At 37.5% G+C, this 21,124-nt stretch overlaps 4 protein-coding genes across 4 annotated transcripts; 2 read left to right on the top strand and 2 right to left on the bottom strand.

The window, feature by feature from the left end:
• Positions 1–777: 777 nt before the first annotated feature.
• On the top strand, positions 778–1,767 carry LOC125219352 (high-affinity nitrate transporter 3.2-like). Its single transcript, XM_048121314.2, has 2 exons — positions 778–984; positions 1,098–1,767. Exons 1-2 carry the CDS (start codon positions 858–860, stop codon positions 1,574–1,576), a joined length of 606 nt encoding a protein of 201 aa, XP_047977271.2. The 5' UTR covers positions 778–857; the 3' UTR covers positions 1,577–1,767.
• Positions 1,768–3,150: 1,383 nt separating this feature from the next.
• LOC125223717 (manganese-dependent ADP-ribose/CDP-alcohol diphosphatase-like) lies at positions 3,151–5,119 on the bottom strand. The gene is made up of 2 exons (XM_048126985.2): positions 4,962–5,119; positions 3,151–4,239 (listed from the first exon to the last, which is right to left on the bottom strand). Exon 2 carries the CDS (start codon positions 4,217–4,219, stop codon positions 3,257–3,259), a length of 963 nt encoding a protein of 320 aa, XP_047982942.2. The 5' UTR covers positions 4,220–4,239; positions 4,962–5,119; the 3' UTR covers positions 3,151–3,256.
• Positions 5,120–6,094: 975 nt separating this feature from the next.
• On the bottom strand, positions 6,095–9,642 carry LOC125222264 (LAMMER-type protein kinase AFC2). Its single transcript, XM_048124781.2, has 11 exons — positions 9,460–9,642; positions 8,610–8,799; positions 8,265–8,291; positions 8,027–8,180; positions 7,886–7,934; positions 7,678–7,792; positions 7,418–7,509; positions 7,141–7,300; positions 6,971–7,035; positions 6,793–6,890; positions 6,095–6,707 (listed from the first exon to the last, which is right to left on the bottom strand). The coding sequence occupies exons 1-11, from the start codon at positions 9,550–9,552 to the stop codon at positions 6,455–6,457; spliced, it is 1,296 nt and encodes a 431-aa protein (XP_047980738.2). The 5' UTR covers positions 9,553–9,642; the 3' UTR covers positions 6,095–6,454.
• Positions 9,643–14,988: 5,346 nt separating this feature from the next.
• Positions 14,989–16,793, top strand: LOC125185149 (cytochrome P450 71A8-like). Its single transcript, XM_089070084.1, has 2 exons — positions 14,989–15,885; positions 15,998–16,793. Exons 1-2 carry the CDS (start codon positions 14,989–14,991, stop codon positions 16,598–16,600), a joined length of 1,500 nt encoding a protein of 499 aa, XP_088926210.1. The 3' UTR covers positions 16,601–16,793.
• The last annotated feature ends 4,331 nt before the right edge of the window (positions 16,794–21,124 follow it).

A 21,124-nucleotide genomic window follows, 5' to 3' on the forward strand; every position in this document is an offset into this window, starting at 1 on the left:
ACGACTTTCTTTTTCATGAAAAGTAACGTTTGATGTCTGCGGTTATATTTTCAGTTTTAGGTAATTATTAATTAAAATTTATTCATTTCATTTATAACTAATTAAGGTGGATGTATTAATTATGCACCCAGATGTCTTCTTTCTTTTATTATTAATAGTATTTGTTTGGTTAATTAGAGATACATACGAGAGAGTTAGACAGTGAATAGATCTTGCACAATAATTGTCTTTATTTGCAAATGCTCATATAGTACTCATCAAATAACAACACATTATAAACCAACTTCAACATTTGCAAGCATATCTGAGTTCTTCAAATAACTAATTTGTTCATCTAACCTCTTGTAATTTAATTATGATGGACCCAAATTCCATATGTGGGGGGAAGATATTTTTGATAGTATCAACTACAAAAAAGTACAAAATGAGTATCTTGATTCTTTACATCAAGTATCCCACACACCTCCAGTTCATAACCAACCAAAACAAGAATGTAGTATTAATAAGCCAAGTCAACTACACACACAGAACACATAGACATAGACATACAGTCACACGCATATATCTCTTGAATATACCTTTGGGCCACTCTCAAAATAAAATAAATGAAAAACATCATCATCATCCATTTTTTCTTCATCAGTTCTTGTTAATCACTACCACTAACTCATAAATTTCAGCTGGATTATAGTGTTTGACTTTTTTGAGGGTTAAGTTTGATTTGAATGTGAAAGATATTTATATATAGCTACCCTTTTCCCCTCTATATATAGTACCAAACTCATTGTTACCCTTCATCCCATCTTCAACTCCTCACAATCATCCCCCAACCTTCTCTGCAACATCACTTTCTTCAAATGGCGATCAACAGAGTCATCGTTGCAACCATCTTGCTTTCGTGCTTGGCCGCCACTTGCTACGCCATCACCTTCTCTTCTCTCCAGAGAACCCTTGAACTCACCGCTTCAGTTCAAGCCGGCCAAGGTAAATCTCCTAATTAGTCTGAGGCCTTTTGTAAAAAAATCCGTGCAGACTTGGCTTAAAGGGGACAATATCAAACTAATATGCAGTCGATAATTAACAATTTCATTATGCAGTATACAAGGCAGGAGAAGACAAGATAACCGTGTCGTGGAAAGTGAACGCCACATATCCCGCGGGGACAGAGTCGAGCTACAAGACGGTGAAGGTGCTTCTGTGCTACGCCCCGGTGAGCCAGAAAGACCGCGGGTGGAGGAAGACGGTGGACCTCTTGAAGAAGGACAAGACGTGCCAGCACACCATCGTCGAGAGGGCCTACTCCGCCTCCGACAACTCCGTCACCTACACCGTCAAGAGGGACGTGCCCACCGCCACCTACTTCATCAGGGCTTACGTGTACAACGCAGCCGGGGAACAGGTCGGCTATGGACAGACCACCAACGCTGACAAGTCCGCCAACCTCTTCTCCGTCGAGGCTGTTACGGGCCGCCATGTGTCGCTTGACATCGCCTCGGCTTGCTTCTCCGCCTTCTCGGTTGTGTCGCTCTTTGGATTCTTCTTCATGGAGAAGAGGAAGGCTAAGGCTTCCAACTGATTTTATTTTATTTATCTTTTATTTTCAATTTGTATAATGTGGGGGAAGAAAGAGGTGTGTGGATTAGTGATTTGTGTATGGTAAGAGTGATTCTTGGGAGATAGAATCATTGTGTGATGCATAAAAGTTGAATCTTAAGAGGTTTGTGATGTTGAAATGGTTGAATCTTAATTTATTTTCTTGTTTGTTTAGGCTTTTTCCAATCCCATGCTATGGCATTTTGTCTTGGACTATCTTGGATACTTGATGGGATTGATTTTCATTTTAATTAATCAGTGTTGTTTTTATTTTGGCTTCATCTTTGTTGCGAAGATTATAAAGAGGCTTGGTCCAAAAATTTGGGCGATGATTTCTGAGTTTTTGGGTTTTATTATTTTCTTGAATAAAATCTTATATCAATAAAAAGGAGTGGAGTAGATTGTAGTATACACGACATGATATTTTAGCATGTATTAAATCTCGATCATCTAAAATTGTCAACGAAATTGTTGAAAGTGTTTCATTGCACATACTTTTTTTAAGTAGGCCATATGGATATTTACTAATGTACATAATCTTCGTACACCCTTGAATATAGGAAGGAACGTGGCAATTTCGGAAAGTCAATGACGATGAGAATGCCAATTCGACTACTATAAATTTTGATCCAATATTTATTACGACAGGTACATTTGACAAAAAAGGATCAGTGATAGGCGTGAGAATATTTTCTAAATTTTATTTGAAAATATATTTCTAAAGTGATTACAACCATTAATTTTAACCACTAAAAGAAAAAGTTGTAAAAAGGTAAAATTGCCAAAGAGGCTTCAACTTTTCACGTGAATCTCATGCGTTATTTGTGAGAAAGTATTTCTTCTTTGTGAATTTATTTAGTTTTTTTACACAAGATAGTATCGTTTGTGTTAGGATGCCTTGAATCATTACTGTTTGCCGCTAGCAAAATGAGGGTCTCGCCTCTTGTACCTATTTGTATAGAAGTAAGGCACAAAAATAATCATCTGTAACCACAGTCATAATACAATTTGTTCTCCGTTCTTGCCCGTGGATGTAACCAACACAACGTTGGTGAACCATGTAAATTCCGTCTCTTTACGTTTTTCGTTTGTCGATTACACAATTACCCTATTTGTCATAACAGTTTATGATCACGAATCATGTGAATCGAGAATTAGAATATTCAGTTGCTGGTATAATAATGATAACACAAATCTAATAGAATATGCAAAGTCAAGTGCATAGCACTAAGGATGATGGAGATGCAGTACTACTACACGCAATAAGATAAAATATGTTGTGATTGATTTTTTACTTTACTTGGAAATCTTTTCTTCATTTACAAAGCTATACCCAAATCACCAGAAACAAGCGTATCCTGAATATTACTCAAATATTGGCAAAAATAGCAATGAAATTCAAGTTCATCAACACTCAAATAAAACAAATCAATAGCCTTGGAGGCCCTTTCCATTAGAATACATTACAAAAACAGAGAAAAGGTTAAGCTTCAAACTGTGCACAAAGAGAGCATTTAGAAATGGTCTTATGTAAAGACTAGATTATCAACAGCACTATTCAAGAAGAAATCAAGAATCATGTATATTCACATGGATCAATCACAAATCATCAGTCCTCAAACAACACAACATAAGACATAAAAAAACATCAGGGTGTGATCGACTAGAAGCGACTGTAAACCATCTCTTGAGTCTCCATTCTATCAGTACCGGACAGCAGCAAACCATTGGGGTACAGATCAATGTGCCCGAAAGCATTGGTCCCCGGGGGGCACTCCAACGCGGCCTCGAGGATCCGGTGGTGGACCCCATGGGAGTCTACCGAGTAACCCCCCTTGTGATCATGCCCTGAAAGGCAAACCTTCACGCAATCATACCGGTGTATCAAGTCCATCACCTCGTTGTAGTTCCACAGCAACGCCTCATTAGACGAAGCGTTGGGATCCAAAGGCAGATGGGAGCAGATCACCACCTTCTGGTTCAAGCTCGTTGCATCTTGAAGGACTCCATCCAGCCACTCAAGCTGCTCTTTCCCTACCGCCCCGTTGAACATGAGGAACCTCCTGTCCCTTCCAAGAAGTCCATTAGGGCTATTCTTGTCTGAATTGGGATTTCTCTCCCAAAGAAAATCGACTGCCTTCACTGCATTTGGATGATCCTCAGGCCAACCAATGGCACTGATGTCATAGCCATCAAGAACCACAAATCTGTACTCTGGAACAGGGGAGAAGTCGTAATAGGCATGGAGATCACTTGGAGGGATGTTAAGCATAGGTAGCAATTTGTCGCGTGGGAGATTGTACAGACAGTGGTTGCCTATCAAGTGATATACTGGGCCATTGAAGAGGCTGAATTCCTTGACAATATCCTTGACAGCAGCTAGAGATTGATCTTTGGGGCAGTATCCATCAACCATGTCCCCAAAATTGATCACAAAGTCCACCTTCTCTTTGTTCCATTTCTTGACTGCTCTCTGCAGCACGTTGATGCTGTGCCTGTAGTAGCGGGGGACACCAAGAAACGAGACGCCATCTGGAATGTCAGCATACTGAACATCAGTTATTACCCCAAAGGAAGCCAGAGGCTCTTCTCCTTCTAGCGTGATAAGCTCTTCTGCATAACCCATTGAGCAGCAAAAAAGAGTGCCTAGAAAAATGAAACATATAGTGATTGGTGATGTTATCTTGAAAATTAGCAACAAACTCAACTTCAAAACTAATACGGAACCATGATTACATGCTCAAATTTTTGAACATATTCACAGAGAGTGTATTTCTACAGAATCCCTTCCCCCGTGGCACAAACTATTCTTGATCTCATTAGATACATAAGAAAATAGACTGCATTCGAAGTAGTCAATTATGATATCAATTCAATGAGAATTTCCAACCAAAAGGGGATTGCTATAGTTACAGATTATTTTGCATCAGAAATTGGATCCACATTCTAAAATAGAAAAGAAAAACGGAAACAATGTAACAAAATTGTAAGGCTTGAAGAGAAGATTGGCTAATATTGATTTGATTACCATTATTTCCCTCAATCTATGATTCTAGAGTTCATAATGTTGAATGCAGCAGTTTTCAATTCAACAGATATTAGAAAATGAGGGCACAAAAGGGGGAATAATATAAATAAAGAAACAAACAAAAACACAACAAATCAATCACATTATTAATTCTTCCCCTCAACAACATAAAAATTCAATGTACAATTCATCAAATTCCTTCACCAATAGCTTGAAATCATCATGAAAAAAAAAAATTCAAAAGCAGCATTGTCACAAACACAAAACAGGCAAAAATATGGCGAGATGAAAAAAAAAGACGAAATGATGCATGAAAATCAAATGGAAGGGGAAAACGCACCCTTCTCCAGAAATCAAAGCTGGAACTGCTGAGATTGAAGAGAGGGGGGGAAGACAAGGTGGCAGCGTCGGAATATATATGTATGTATATGTGATAATGTGAAGGCGTCGAACGACGTTGATCCCTCAATATATGCCGCGTGCTGTGGTCGGTTACCTAAATTTGATTTCAATGGAATGATATATACAGATTTATAGTAGTAAACGACTTGGATATTATTTATGAATTTGAGTTGAGCCCAACTCCCATTAGATGTGAATATGGTTTCATTTATTAAGCAACAAATTTAAATAACTTGCGTAAATATAAAGTTATTCTGTTTGCGTATTACTATATCAATTTCAGCATTTATTATTTTTTAAAGTGTTATTGTCGATTGGATATATAATATGACATGATCTATATCCAATCTAGTTTAATTAAATTATAGTACACTAATGAGCCGAATAAAGGTAGACTGCTTTATGTTGAGGAGTTTACTAGATAAATTTGAAACTATAAAAAAACATTAACTTGATTATTTATTTTTAAAATCATTTGATACAATGATTCAGTATAGTTAAATTTATAGGTGAGGAAACAATTTTAAATATAAACATTCGATTCAAACCAAACCAAAATATAATAGTATTTGATTTGTTTAGTTTGGATTGGAATCTAACTAATTACCACTCTAAAAATTTTGGATGTTCGGATCAGATATTTTAAAATCAAAAGTAATATGAATCCAAAATATATTTATACTTACTCCTATTACATATATATAAGAAAATTATATCATAATTATATAAACATAACAAATGTAAAATCTCAGTCTTAAACAATATAATGGTATTTGATACATTAGATTTTTAAAATCTGGCATTGGATTTTCATTTTTTCGGATTTTTTTAATTTAATTTTTGTAATTTTATACTCCCTCCGTTCCATAATATTAGAGTCATTTTATCGTTCCATAGTAATAGAGTCTTGTAGTATAAGTCGACACATTTTTGCCAAAAATAAACACATCCATTACTATGGAACAAAAGAAGGTTCCAGTTAGGCCAGATTTAATTTTATTAGTATAGTACTCTTTCACTGTCTAACTTTTTGTATTTACTTGCAATTTTCAAAAAGATAGAGGACAAGACTTCTTAACTGAAACCGTTATTTGTAAACTTCTTTTATTGGGATACAGATCATACAGATAGACCAAAGCCACAGACGGTTAGTTAAATCTATCTCTATAGTTATAAGAATTCAACATTGCATGCGAGTCAGATTAAAAAATAAAAAATCACAACCAGCCAAAAGACAAGGGAGATGAAGGGGAGATCCAAGGCCTCAACCACTCCCCCCAATATGGATCTATATACAAGGGTGCTGCTGCTTCTTTCATCATTAGAGCACCACATCTCGTCTGCATCCCATCCATGCACAGTGCTTCACGTTCACAGCTTGACCTGGCGCACGTTAATCAGCTCCCACCTCTTCCATATCATCCAAGCATTTTAGTATCTCCTCATATGGTCCCTTGTAAAGAAAGGGTGCCGTAGGGCCTCCTCGGCTGACAATCTTTCGGAGGGTTCGTACTTCAATAGTCCTTGTAATAGATTAATTAGATCTCCAGCTGAGTGATCTACATGTTGCATGATCAAATTCTGAAGCCTAGGCAACTTCAATACGGATTTGATACTATCTCTGGATGCTGCTCCCTCTGGCCAATCTAACCTACCCCTCCTAACATACTTCTCAGCATGTCGGCTGAAAAACAATGTACCCAACAAGATATTAGCAACAATTGCTTTCATATTAATTACACCACCACAAGGAATATTCATGAGCTTACTCTGCTTTCTTTAGCATATGCTGGGGTAGTGGTCCAAGAACTCTTTCCATCATTGCAAGGTGCTCCAAGTTTTCATGGGTTTGGAACAATGCTTCACCCTACAAGCAGTAAAAGGGTTAAGAAGTTGCATAAAACTAATAGCGACATAAGCTGGTAGGATGCAATAATGACAGCATACCGAGCAGAGCTCCACCAGGATACAGCCTACACTCCATACATCACAAGGGTAAGACCATCCCAAACCTACACACAATAATCAAATGACAAGAGTTCAGAAACTCATGCACAAGGCAAAATACTAGTAAATGAGGAAATCCAAATACAGGGATTATTTACTAAATCCAATACCTAGGATAACCTCAGGAGCTCGGTAATGTCGAGTAGAAACAATGTATGACTGGTCCTGCCTGTCATATGTAGTGCTACCAAAATCTATTACCTTGATAGCACTAGACTTTGGAATTCTCTTGTAATATGAACTATCCTTGGGTGATGACCTTGAAAGACCCTGATTACAGAAGTAAAAACACAATGAAAAATACCATTGAAGAAATAAAATCTAAGCAAATAGTGCAAATAAATATCCACTTCAAAAGCATACTCAATAAAAGATCACACTCGCTACCTTGTAATCAGGAACCTTTATGTAATCTGGTGAGACTAGTAGAATATTTTCAGGCTTCAGGTCCGTGTGGATGAGGTGCAAATCATGCATAACTGAGGTGATAAAAAAAAGATTCAACAAAAAAGGACAACACCAAATAAGAATGCTTATACCTATCATGGTAAAGTGAAAGAAATCATAACTAATGCAGAAGGGTGATTCATCCATGCAGTAAATATGTAAGACTAAAGTGTTACTAATGGGAGAAACTATTTACACACATGCTACACAATCCAACAGTTGTCTTCCAATCTCACGGACAAGATCAATGGGAAATGAGCGATAATTGTTTTTGCGTAGGAAATCGTATAAGCTTGGTCCAAGCTTCTCAAAGACCTGTTGAAACCATTTAAGCCCATGGACAACTTTAACTCCCATAATATTTGTTAGGTTGGGGAAATGAATCCACCAAATCAATTATATACTTACAATACAGATATGGTTACGATAGTCAAACCAGTTCCGTATTTGAACACAACTGCAAGGAATAAACTTGTTCAACCTCTGCAATCATTCACAAAAGGCCAAAAGAGTGCCAAAGTCATTATAAAGTGCAAAATAAGAACTCACCGGTTGCCCCCTTTGTCCTGTCTACCAAGTTGTTGGAGCACATCAATCTCAATCATTGCTGCTTCACGGTACTTCTTAATTCCACGAACAATTTTAACGGCTACCATTTCCTTTTTTTCCCTATCCCAGCATTCCAAAACCTGGCCAAAGGTACCTGAATTGAACATTCTTAATCAGAAAAGGCAATTAACGCAAAACATGAGAGTAGAAAATCAATAAATGAATTGGAGTAACTTACCTTCACCCATCTTGCTGTGAATCTTATCTGCAAAAATTGATATGAAACACCATCAGCACAAAGATATAACATTATGTAAACACGTGCATGATGCATCAGCTGTATAAAAATTGAAAAAAAATCGCAATATCTTTTACTTCATCAATACAAAGACATTATTTCTTTTTTAAACTAAACTATGCTTATATTCGAATACTAATCTAAATTGGAATTTCATCTATTCAAAATAAAATCTCAATCCAAACTTTAAAGTTAAGGCAGACATCAATTAATCCACACAAGCACAAGAAAACAACAAAAGCAATGACAAGAGTAGTATGTTCTTATGGTAGTGAGGGTAGTTACAGCGAGAAGTTAGATTATCTCCAATAGCAAACATATAATGCCCATCTTTGTCATCTTCTCGCAACGGGGGAGAACCATTTTGAGCCAAGCCCTTAACAAACAGAGAACTAGATTGGTCCCAGATGGCTCTTGAAGGTGCATAGCTCGTCACGTTTCCAATCTCTTGTCCAGGAAATAAGCCTAGCTGAGCCTACACACAGCCATCCATTCACATTTTCCTCATCATCAATAATAACTTATTTTTTTTACGTCCTCCGTACCACAAGTAACATACCAACACAATCTCTCACACAACAAACCAAGAACTAAAAGAAGGAAATATATTTTACAAGAGTTATTCATCTTAAAATTAAAAATTCAAAGAGACTATGAAAAACTTCATGAAAGAATGGAAATCGGCAGACTTTCATACATAGCCATTAAAATCGACAGCAGTTCAATTTATATCTATAACTCATAAAACACACAAAGAAAACTAATTCATCTGGATTAAAATATCCAATTAAACAATTAAACCACTCGAAAGCATAGAAATGAAAAAAATTTGACAAAAACCACAAAAATCAAGAACAAATTAACAGACATACAAGAATATGCACCCAGGAACCACGAATTATATATCAAAACATCAATTCATACCTGATCCAATAAAAATCACAAAAACCACAAAATTCATGAACAAATTAACAGACACACAAGAATATGCATCCAGGAACCACGAATTATAGATAAAACAATCAATTCATACCTGATCCCATAAAAATCACAATTTTCCATCAGATCTACAAAAAATCAACAAAACAACGGGACTAAAGGAAAAGGAATTCACAGATCTGATCGAGATAATTACCTGAGGACCTTGAGGAAGAACATCCCAGCCCAAACGAGGCCTCTTTCTCGGTCGGCGATCCATGGTCAGTTCAGTCACGCGTTCCGTTTCCATCACGAAAAAAAAGTCGAAATTCTGGAAAGAGAATAAATTTTGAGAGAAAAAAGTCTAGGGTTTGAAGAGAGAGAAAAATGGACAGATAATAAAAAGATGCGTGAAGATGCCACCTAATATTGACCTAACAATGCGGGCCGAGCCAATTTCATTGAAATCGGGCCGTACACGTGGCGCTCACACGGCTTCTGCTTTATTGCGGATGATTCCTCTCTTATCTTTAAAGAAAAAATAAAATCTGGGCCATATCTTATGGGCTGTATTGAATAAATTAAGTGGCCCAGTGAGGCTATACATTTCAATGTGGAAAATACCTTGCATCAAAATAAATTTACCAAAATAATAAATAAATTTACTACTAAAGGAACGCCCGTGCACACCCATACTGTCAAACCCGATCCTGATGCGGGTTTGGTACGAGAGTTAGTACTTTAACTGTCGGCAGGAAGGATATCTTGAAAAATAAAAAATAAAAATTAAATATATTACTAAGTAGTACTAATAGACAAAGAGCGCTCCTGCCCACGCGTATAATGTGCGTCAAACCCACTCCAAGTGCGAGTTTGACCCGACTAGAGAGAAAGGGAATGACATGGTCTATAGGAAGAGTAGGGAGAATAAAACAGTGGAGGTGGGGTGCAACTCTTCTATATGGTGGCAGTATCCGTGACATGACGAGAATGAGGTAGGAGTAGAGGAGGATGGTGAGAATACTAGAGGAATTGGAGAGGCGAAAGTGGAGGCGGAGGTAGAGGAAGATGGTGAGAGTGGTGGAGGAGAATAGGAAGTGCAAACTTTTAGTGTTTGTTGTCTCATTAAATATGAAATATTTGATTTTTGGCATATGATTTTATGTAGCATTATTTTATAAATTGAATAGAGAAAGAATAAAGTACTAAGTGAGGAAAAATGTATAGATTATATCATGTCTATTTTTAAGAAATTGATAAAGTAAAAACGTTGACCGATTGCACTACTAAATGGGAGATGACATAGCATGATTCATGAATTAACACCATATACTACCATTTTTACATAGGTAAAATGATATTGTGGGCAATATTTATTGCAGAATGGTAAAGTTACTAGTAGTTGGTTAGGCTTATAAGCTGATAAGTAGCTATGCAGCTTATAAAATGCAAAGAGGAAACTAGAACATTCATAAGTTCCCAAAAGAAGTAGTTCATCATCTTCGACTTATTTTTCGTAATGTTCATTTTGTAAATGCAATTCTAATAGTATATTTTATTATTTTAAATATATACTAGTCATTCCAAATTACTGCTACTATATCTCTAGCTACATCACAATTCTCTTCCTAACTTATAAGTTGTATTGTACTATTGTTCAAATAATTTAATAATAAATTCATATAACATGGCGTCTTATAAACTTTTAAAATACTATTACTAGTATAATTTATTTAAATTTATTAACTTTCTAAAATAAAATAACTCAAACAGTCCCGAGAAATAAAATTATTTTGAGTTCATTGATATGGGCCACTTACTCGGTCAACGTCATTATTGCACAGATGCTTTGGATATTCGTATGGAATATCCATGGCCATTTTTGTCTTTTCACTTTCATTTACACTACTAGTATTTTCGATAGTAAAATGTAATTTCTCATGAACGCACTTATGATTTGGTGGCACTATTATTTAATTTAGGAGATATGCAATTATTACTTTCATTGTGTATTTGATAGATAAACAGTAACGGTCAATAATTTGGTAGGTCGAATTATAAACACTCTTTTATTTTAACTATGTCTACGAACTACGCAAGAGACGTAAAATACATGATAAATTTTGAAGATATCTTACTAATCTAAAGTGCCAGTTTATTGAAAAGATATTTTTGTCATTTTTGAAAGAAAAATGTGAAGCTATTTTGTTTATTCTTTTTGTCATTTTAAAAAATAGCAGCAACTGGATAGAGAAAAGGCAGCCCCTATTGAGGGGCCCCTATTGAGGGGCAGTTTCTTCTCAAATAAGATTAAACAGTTATATATACCCACACCATTCATTGAACCTGCATTTTAAAATACTAATTATCTGAGTTTTTGATGATGGATGACGATGGGTTACGGCGCTGGCGGCGGTGCAAGAGGACCGAGGCAGCGGAAGCGAAATAAAGAGAAGGAGAGCCGACGGCGGTGGCGGCTGGACTCGCACGCAGGCAAGCCCGATACCTGAGTGTTACGAGAGAGAGGGGCTGATGACCAGCGACGTCGGTTGGGAGGCGTGGAGCTTACTGTCAAGGGAGAGGAGAGGAAAGAGAAAGAGAGCAGATCCGGTGACGCGGCTGTGCAGGCGGGGTAGCGCGACGATTGAGGAAGGCGAGGCGGCGAGAGAGAAGCGCCGGCGTCGAGAAATGAGGGAGCTGACGAGTGAGGCGGCAGGAAGCTGGTGTTCACAGCGGCGGCGGGGTGGAGAGGAGATGTGGATGCGTAGGTTCAGTGTTTTAGGGTAGGAGGCTAATTTGTTGTATATTTAATTTTGGGCTTTTAGTATATTAAATTTTGTAATATGGGCTTTTAATTTTACTCCTACTAGGATTTAATTTACATTGTTGTTGTGTATTGTCCACATTTTTAAAAGTACATTTGTTTGTTAAATATATTAATTAAAATAAATATGTTTAAATTACTAAAAGTAGTATACTCCGTGTGGTTATAATTGAGTTGATATTAATTTATTCTACTTACTAGGTGAGATAATGTTATCTAATGTTATTTTGTAACTTTGAGTTCTATTTTTTTTTTAAGGTTTATCATGTTTATGAATATTATCATGTATTAAATTTAATTATGATTAAAGTAAACTTATTAATTGTGAAAAAAATATATATCCGTATGCTAATGTCCGCTTAATTATAAAAAAACATACTTTTAGTCGTGGACAATTATGTTGCAATTTCAAGAGTCACGAGTCCACAGATGATTAAAAGTTTTAGAAAGTTTGACAAAAGAGTAAGGTCAAATGTGGTCCCTAACATATGGTCGTTTTATCAATTTTGTCCTTAACATTATCTTTTTGATTATTTGGTCTCTCACAAATAAACTCAGACCCTAATCGGTCCTCACTTAACAAAACCGTAAAAAAATAGACGATGACCGCAATTTGACTATATTAAATTACGAATGGTAATTAATTATACCTAATTATAATTCTTTTCCTAGTAGCAAAATCATAAAAAAAGATAGTATCAGTTGCAAAATGAAATGAATAATTTGTAATTTAATAGGAATTAAGAATTATAATTAGGTATAATTAATTACCATTAGTAATTTAATATAGTCAAATTGCAATCACGTCTATTTTTTGACGGTTCTGTTAAGTAAGGAACGATTCGGGTCCGAGTTTATTTGTGAGGGACCAAATAATCAAGATGATAATGTTAAGGACCAAATTGATAAAACGACCATATGTTAGGGACCACATTTGACCTTTACTCTTGACAAAAAGAACATATCTTATACTTTTCATGCATCCAAAAGAAGTGACACAACTTAATTGGGACTGATGAAGTTTTAAATTTCTGTTCAACAGGTAATCTTTCTAAGCTCTCTATTAGAAAGATTACTTACTCTATTTTTTTTAATGTGTATTGTACTACATAATAAATTTTTTTTATATTTTATTTTAATTATTTATACTTTGTGATCAAATACATGTTTTTTCTAATTTTTTTTTATTTATGCGCTTAAACGAGTAGTTCTCATGTATATGCTTAAATTCTTAAAATATTTTTTTTATATATATACCCTCCGTCTCATAGAAAGATGTCATTTTGTTATGGCATAAGTTTTAATGTGTAATTGGTAAAGTAAGAGAGAAGAAAGAAATGTAGTTGAAATTGTATTGCAGATGGTGGGGTCCATAAATGATAAAGTAAAATAAAAGGAGAAAAATGTTGCCATAAATAGATATAGACTATTTGTATATGACGGACGAAAAGGAAATACTACTATGACATATTTCTATGGGACGAAGATAGTATATAATAATTGTGTAGTATTTGATCTTCAATTTTTAATGCTTAGCTTCTTTTAATTATCTCTGTATTATACTCCATAGACATTAATTTAGAACAATTTGCTTAAGATTATATTCATATGGATATTATTTTTTAAAAGGGATAAATCTCGAGAGATGAGTATTTTATGTTTGAAATAAACTTTTGAGTCAAAAGAAAATGTAGACACACCTTCAGGTCAAAGAAAAAAAAAATACAAACAAAGACCTGCGAGTTAAAGAATAGTAAAAAGCAAACAGGGACATTTAGATTAGACCAAAGATGAAAATTTCAAGTGAATACCAGTTTTAATTTGTTACAAAATATAAAACAATATTTTTTTTAATAATAATACTTCCTCCATTTGTGAAATAATATCCCATTTTACTATTTTGGATTGCCCTTAGTACTACGTTTCACTCCTATAGTAAATGCTCAGTTCCTTCATGGAAATCGTGCGAATCCTCATCTTTAACTAAAATGTCTTGTATTATTTTATTTCATTAGGTCCTTCTACAATTTTTTTTATTTTATAAAGTCCTTATACTAATACATTTTGATTTAAGAGTTTTTTTATATTTTTATTTTAAATTTAATTAAACACTTAATTTAACGGATTTTAGAATTTAATTAACTTTCACATATTAATTAAATTTATTTAATTTCATTCTTGCTTCTATTTATTTTAAAATTAATTTAGCTGCAATATCAACTCAAGAATCATCTAAAAAATAAAAAATTTATTGATATTTCTCATTTCGACTTATAAATTTTTCTTTTTTCAATGATTTTGAGTTGATATAGCAACATAATTAATTTAATAATAAATAATAAAAAAAGAAAAAAAATAAATTTAATTAACATAAGAAAAATCAATTAATTTCTGATGTCCGTTAAATTAAGATCTAACCAGAAAACCTCTTCAACCGAATGTATTAATGTAAAAATCTAATAAAACAAAAAATTATAAAATGGCCTAATGAAACAAAAATTTATAAAAAGACCCAATGATAGTACAAAGAGTTTTAGATGTGTTTTGCTAAAATTTATATTAATTTATACTTTATCCATCCCTTAAAAATAGAGACATTTATTATTTTGATTCATCTAATAAAACTAATCCACTTCTATCTGCATACTCTAATACTTTTTTCTTTCTACGTCTTATGTTACCAATTTATAGATTAAAATTTTGAACTACGTGAAAACACTCATTACACGTTATCACAATTAACACAAATAATGAAATAATCTTCTCAACATCTCACGGTATTGGGAGAGATAGCTAGCGAGCTACATATGTAGAATGGGCATTAGTCAGCAAACCATAATTTAGTTAGGCAGATAATTTAATTACCATTACTAATCCACAATCCATAAATAGGACTATTCAACTGAAAACTAAACCTAAGAAATGGATGAAACTAAGCTGCATCCCTTCATACTCACCATCCTCATATCATTACCTCTTCTATGGCTCCTTACAATACGCCTCTATCAATCTTCTGTCACCCTAAACCTCCCACCATTGCCGCGAAAGCTCCCAATACTCGGAAACCTACATCAGGTGGGCTTACTTCCCCACCGGAATCTCCACTCACTAGCTACTAAACACGGCCCCCTCATGCTTCTTCACTTCGGCTCTATCCCCGTCTTGATAGTCTCCACCGCAGAGGCAGCCCATGCTGTCCTCAAAACTCATGATCTCACTTTCTCAAGCAGGCCTCAGCATTTTAGGGCTGTGAACAAATTCATTCGCGATGGAAGGAACGTAGGGTTTGCCCCTTATGGCGAATACTGGAGGCGGATGAGGGGAATTTCTGTCCAACACCTGCTGAGCAGCAAAATGGTTCAGTCTTTCCGATTTATAAGGGAAGAAGAAACTGCTTTTTTTATGAAGAGGATTAGAGAGTCTTCTTCGGGGGTCGTTGATTTGAGTAAGTTGTTTGCTGAGTTCACCAATGATGTGATTTGTAGGTCATGTTTAGGAAGGAAATACAGTGACTCGGAGAATGGGAAGAAGTTTGTGGTGTTGCTGAGAGAAGCTATGGAGGTGTTGGGAACTGTTTGTGTTGGAGATTTTGTTCCGTGGCTCGGTTGGATTAGTGGAGTGAATGGTTTTGACAAGAAGGTTGATAGGGTTTCGAAAGAGATGGATGAGTTTTTGGAGGGTGTGATTGTAGAGCACATGGAGACTTTAAAGAGAAAGGGTGGGAATGGAGAAAGCTTTGTTGGTATATTGCTTGATCTTCAAAATGAAAAAGATGGTGATGTCTTCATTGACAGAGTGAGCATCAAAGCATTACTTGTGGTAACTACTTTACTCATGTTATTCATTATGAATCTACTATGACAATATTATTTAACTTGATTTGGACAACATTAAGCTTGCACCTATGATTCTAATTTTACTTGTTATGCAGGATCTACTTGGAGCTGGGACGGATACCTTAACCACGCTACTAATATGGACAATGGCTGAGCTTCTACAACACCGTATAGTGATGCAAAAGCTACAACTCGAAGTAAGAGAAGTTGTCAAAGACAAGCAAGACATATCAGATAATGACTTAGTAAAAATGCATTATCTGAAAGCTGTGATAAAAGAAGCATTGCGGTGCCACCCTCCTGTCCCACTACTAATACCTAGAGTAGCAAACAGCGATGTGAAGATAAAAGGATACGACGTTCCGGCAGGAACAGTGCTAATGACTAATGCTTGGGCTATAGGGAGGGACCCCGCGTCTTGGGATGAACCAGACAAATTTGAGCCAACAAGATTCTTGAACTCTTCGGTAGACTATAAGGGCCTCGATTTTGAGTTTATCCCGTTTGGAGCAGGGAGGAGGGGATGCCCGGGAATCGGGTTTTCTGCTGCTACTGTTGAGTTTGTGTTAGCAAATCTTGTGTGGAAGTTTGATTGGGAGGTGGCTGATGGAGGGAAGAGTGTGGACATGGCTGAATCTCCTGCTGCTACACTCCATAAAGTTGTTCCTCTTCTTGCAGTTGCTAATGAATACTCATAATTTGGTGCACTGTTTGCGAAGAATTTGTACATTACTACAAGTTTAGACTATGGGTTTCGCCTTAAATGAAAATGAGGGTTGCAATGCCAGAGATAAGTTGACTAAATATGTTGCCCCCACCGTCCCCAAATTAATAATTGTCCACTTTGATTCCAGTTTTATAATAAAATATTGATGAAATGAGTTAATGGAATATAGGGCTTACTTACCATTTATAGTAAAAAAAATAAGTAAAAGTGGACAATTAATTGATGATAGACTAAAGTTAAGCATGCCCAAAATTTTGGATCATATTTTGATGTGATGGCTTACTTAGAAGTTAGAGCTTAACTCATGTATTGAAGCTTTAAATGAGATGATGCATGAAACTTACTTATGATGTTTTCGACATGATGCTCTTAAAGCAGTTTCGATCATTTAATGTTTATATAAGATGATTCTCACATGTATGATCTTACATATGATGTCATAATTATAATGTTTCTCAAACTCAAGATAAAATGATCGATATCGATGTTGAGATGTCAGTTGTGATCTTTCAAACTACATATGAAGATATTCAGAATTAAAATGCGATATTTCAAAATCCAAACAATATTATATATACGCTTATAAATTCGACGTACAAAAGTCAAATGTACTATTTCAAGATTTAGACAACATAATGTTAATTAAGAAGAGTGATGTAGAAATGATATTGATTATATCAATTACAATAGATCAATAAAAATACCCTTTGACATACTATTTTACATAATTTTATAGGGTGGTTTTGTATGAATTGATCATATTTTATCTATTATTGGACGTGTTTATATCTACTTATCTATTAGAGCATCCGCAATGGGTAATAGGCCAGCCATTCTCTCTCCTGCCACGTCAGCAACACTCAAAAAACCACCTGCCACATCAAATTTAGGCCAGCCGCAATAAAAATAATTCAAAATATACTACATTTACGGAATTAAAATTACTAAAATACGGAATTAAATTTACGACACATATACGGGAAAAATAATCCATTCCATTAAAAAAAAGTACAAATATTTTTTTAAAAAAATACATGATTCTTTTCTAAAAAAAAAGGGCTTCAACACACGGGCCCCACCGCTCTCTACTCCTCGTCGCCGTCTCCGTCGCCGTCGCCGTCGCCGTCGCCGCTGCCGCTGCCGCCACCCGCGGTATCTGAGCCCACGTCGGAACCCGTAAGCCGTGCCCTCGCGGCGGCTAAATCGGCACGCATGCTCTCGAGCATCTCCTGAAGAAACATCTTCTCCGTGGTGTCTGTGGCGGCCCTCCACTCTTGTAAGACCTTGTACATCTGATCCCGCGCATGGTTACGCGAATGGAGAGTGTACTCGAGTGGGGCGGGTGGGAGGGCGGAGGACTGGACCTCGCGGGGCGATAGGGGGGATCCGCCCCTCGCAGCTCGCTGCGCCCGCTTCTGTCCAATCGGGCGGGCGCGACCTGTAAATGAAGGAGGAGACGGAAACTCCTCGACATCCGGGGGGAGGTCGTGGGATCCGCCGCTGCTGCCGCTGTAGTCGCCGCTATAGTTCAGTCGCTGCTTCTTCGGCCACCCAACGTCGCACCCCGCCCGGAACTTCTCGGAGTCCTTCAGCAACAAGAAGCACTCCCAGAAGGTGAACTCCTTATACTTCCCCTCAACGGGGAACTGACTCGCGGCTATCATCCGGGCGTCCTCCTCGTTCTGCCCACTCTTGAGCTGACGGAGGGCGTTGGCATACAAGTTCGCAAAACGGCCCACCGCGGCCCTGGTGCGCTCCCACCCCTTCCGGACCTCCTCGTTGCTGAAGTCCTTCCCCTGCGGGCAGTGCCTCCTATATGCAGCTCTGATCTTCGCCCACATGTTGACGACCCGCTGGTTGTTCGCAACCAGCGGGTTGTCGCACACCTCCAACCACCCCCTGGCCACCCCGACGTACTCATCCTCCGTCCACTTCCTCCGGGTCGGGGTGTGGTCAACAGCGGGCTGCGATGACTCGCCGACCGCCTTCCCCTTCCCCCTCGTCTTCTTCTTCGGCGCGGCCCGCCTCGCCGGAACGGGAGTATCCGGATCATCGAGATCGATCCCCATGTCATGCAACGACAGAAGGTCATCGCCAGTGAACTGCGTCTCCGCTGGGGTCGAAGTGTGAGACGAAGCCGTCAAAAAATCAAGAGAGGGCCGATATACCGGGTCCCCTCCCGATGACCCCTGCCCCTGCAATCCCCCCTGCATCCCGGGATACATACCCTGCTGCACCCCCCCTGCCCCCCGCCCTGCCACATCATCCCCATCATCTGCTACAGCATCATCTGCTGCTGCATCTGGGGCATACCCCCCCACCCGGGCGCTGACTGCCCGCCGCTTCCCTGCCCGCCGCTCCCCTGCCCGCCCGTCATCCCCCACGGCATACCCCCCGGCATCTCACCAGGCATACCCCCCGGCGCACCAGCCATCATCCCCATCATCTGATTCCAAGGGATGTTAAACCCCGGGCCCATCTGCCCCCATCCAGATCCCACAGGTACCGTGGGAGTCTGAGATCCACTCGTCGCTGGGCTGGACTCGTTGTTGTGATCTATCGCTCGATAATGCTCTTGTACAGAAAGTTAGAGAGAGAGAAAACTCGTTAAAACAAGTGGTGCAAATGAAAATGAAACGAAAATCGCGTTTATATAGGTTTAAAAAAAAAAAAAATCGGAAAACACCGCTGGCCGATCGCTAGCCGAATCGGGCCTCTGCAATGGCGGCTAGCTGATCGGCTAGCGACGAGCGATCGGCCAGCCCACGCCGATGCGCTCGCCGATTTCGCGCTGGCCGATTGCAATGGTTCGGCTAGCCGATCGGCTAGCGCGACGAATCAGCTAGCCGGTCTCTAGCCGACCATTGCGGATGCTCTTATGTTGGTATGTTGACCATTTTGTTAAGAATGTGTAGAGAAAGGTACAAAATATGTGGATGTGCAACAGCCTTGGTTTGAGAGAATTTTTAATGGAGATTTTGAAGTCCAATCAGCCCCTAATGCATATCAATCTCTTCATCTTTGAAAGAGCTTCGCGTGGGTATCTCACACACCTCAATCGGAGTTTAAGTTATGGCCGTTACAAGAACATTGCGTTGTCCAGAAACTTTCACGCGACCAGGTGAATTATTACACTGTAAATTCACCCGGACGGATACGGTAACTCAACGCTGAAAGAGTCAGAAAGGGGTCGAAAATCTTCACGCGGATGGGTGAATTTACAGTGTATTAATTCACCCGGCCGGGTTTCACTGTTTTGGCAAATTATTTTGCAATAAACACGATTTTTGGGAGAAGAAAAAAAAGAAAAAGGCTAGGGTTAAGCATGATTCTACACCTACCGCCTCCATCACACACACAACCCCCTAAGAACACTTTGAGAGAGAGAGAATTGAAGATTGAAGACTCTAGATCGGAATATTGAAGACTTCATTTCGTTCCACAAGAGTTCTTAGTATCCATCTTTTATGTCGTTCATTGAATTATTTGTTTCAAACATGGTTTTTGTGAAGAACATGAGTAGCTAAACAAGTCTAAGGCTTTTTACTAAGAAGGTCAAGTAGGGAAATTCGATGAATCTCCTCATGAGTTTTCCAGTAGGGGACTTGGCTAGATCTAGTAAGAAGAAAAACGTATTCACAACCTAGATAGGCTTTGGCTACCTATTGGTACGATTGCGGTGTTTGTGATAATTCTCTCTTACCTAATAAGAGATTAGTAACACCGGTGTGGTAAAGCACTGAAAGGATCTAATCCGAAATGTATTCTTTATTGCTATCTACTGAAAGAATATATTTCAGAAAGTTTTAGTATTTTCTAGTCTATGATATTAATATCAATATTGTTTATTCAATCAAACGCCACTTTGACTTATCAATATGTGGGAGTTTGTACGTAACTCAAGTTCATGATATCTTGGGTGGTAGTAATTGAATAACATGAAGGTATTGGAATATTATTTCATAGAATTCGCATGCCCAATGTGGTATGATTAAATCCCTAAGGAGTGATCCCCAAGAGGTGTTTGAAAAAGGAATTTATTATTCAGAAAACTGCGCAGTTGGAACTTATTCCACGAATAATAAATAAAGTTTCAAACTAGAAAAACTCTTTGGAGAATTAATTTAATTCTAGTCACATAGCAGACAAAAGAATTAAATTGACGGATCAAGATAATCTTAAACGCGTGAAATATTATAAAATAAAATGGACCCAAGTTATTTGTAATTTGGTGATTTAAGTGGGAGTGCAATATTATTCTTTAGTGGAATAAAATAATATTCCATTGATAATATATTAAATCATGAGCCATTTGATTTAATTAGTAATTTATCTAATGGGTGAGCCCAACACTTAAGTCATTCCATGGATCCCCTTACTAGCCCAATAAGGTCCACTATAAATAATGAATGAAAGGGAAACCCTAGCACACAATCCAAACACACTAAACCCTAACCCTAGCCGCCAAAATCGGCGCCTCCTTCCTCTTCCTCTT

Source organism: Salvia hispanica, chromosome 1 (assembly GCF_029641045.1).
Source record: "Salvia hispanica isolate PSC_SH4W2 chromosome 1, Shi_PSC_v1, whole genome shotgun sequence".
NCBI lineage: Eukaryota > Viridiplantae > Streptophyta > Magnoliopsida > Lamiales > Lamiaceae > Salvia > Salvia hispanica.

Excerpts from the sequence above, each read along its gene's own strand:
- LOC125222264 (XM_048124781.2), bottom strand. The coding sequence starts at position 9,552 with ATGGAAACGGAACGCGTGACTGAACTGACCATGGATCGCCGACCGAGA. Across the intron at positions 8,292-8,609 it reads AGATAATCTAACTTCTCGCT|ATAAGATTCACAGCAAGATG; the intron begins GTAACTACCCTC and ends CAATTTTTGCAG. Across the intron at positions 7,935-8,026 it reads CAGGACAAAGGGGGCAACCG|TTGTGTTCAAATACGGAACT; the intron begins GTGAGTTCTTAT and ends TATTCCTTGCAG.
- LOC125185149 (XM_089070084.1), top strand. The coding sequence starts at position 14,989 with ATGGATGAAACTAAGCTGCATCCCTTCATACTCACCATCCTCATATCA. Across the intron at positions 15,886-15,997 it reads GCATCAAAGCATTACTTGTG|GATCTACTTGGAGCTGGGAC; the intron begins GTAACTACTTTA and ends CTTGTTATGCAG.
- LOC125223717 (XM_048126985.2), bottom strand. The coding sequence starts at position 4,219 with ATGGGTTATGCAGAAGAGCTTATCACGCTAGAAGGAGAAGAGCCTCTG.
- LOC125219352 (XM_048121314.2), top strand. The coding sequence starts at position 858 with ATGGCGATCAACAGAGTCATCGTTGCAACCATCTTGCTTTCGTGCTTG. Across the intron at positions 985-1,097 it reads TTCAGTTCAAGCCGGCCAAG|TATACAAGGCAGGAGAAGAC; the intron begins GTAAATCTCCTA and ends TTCATTATGCAG.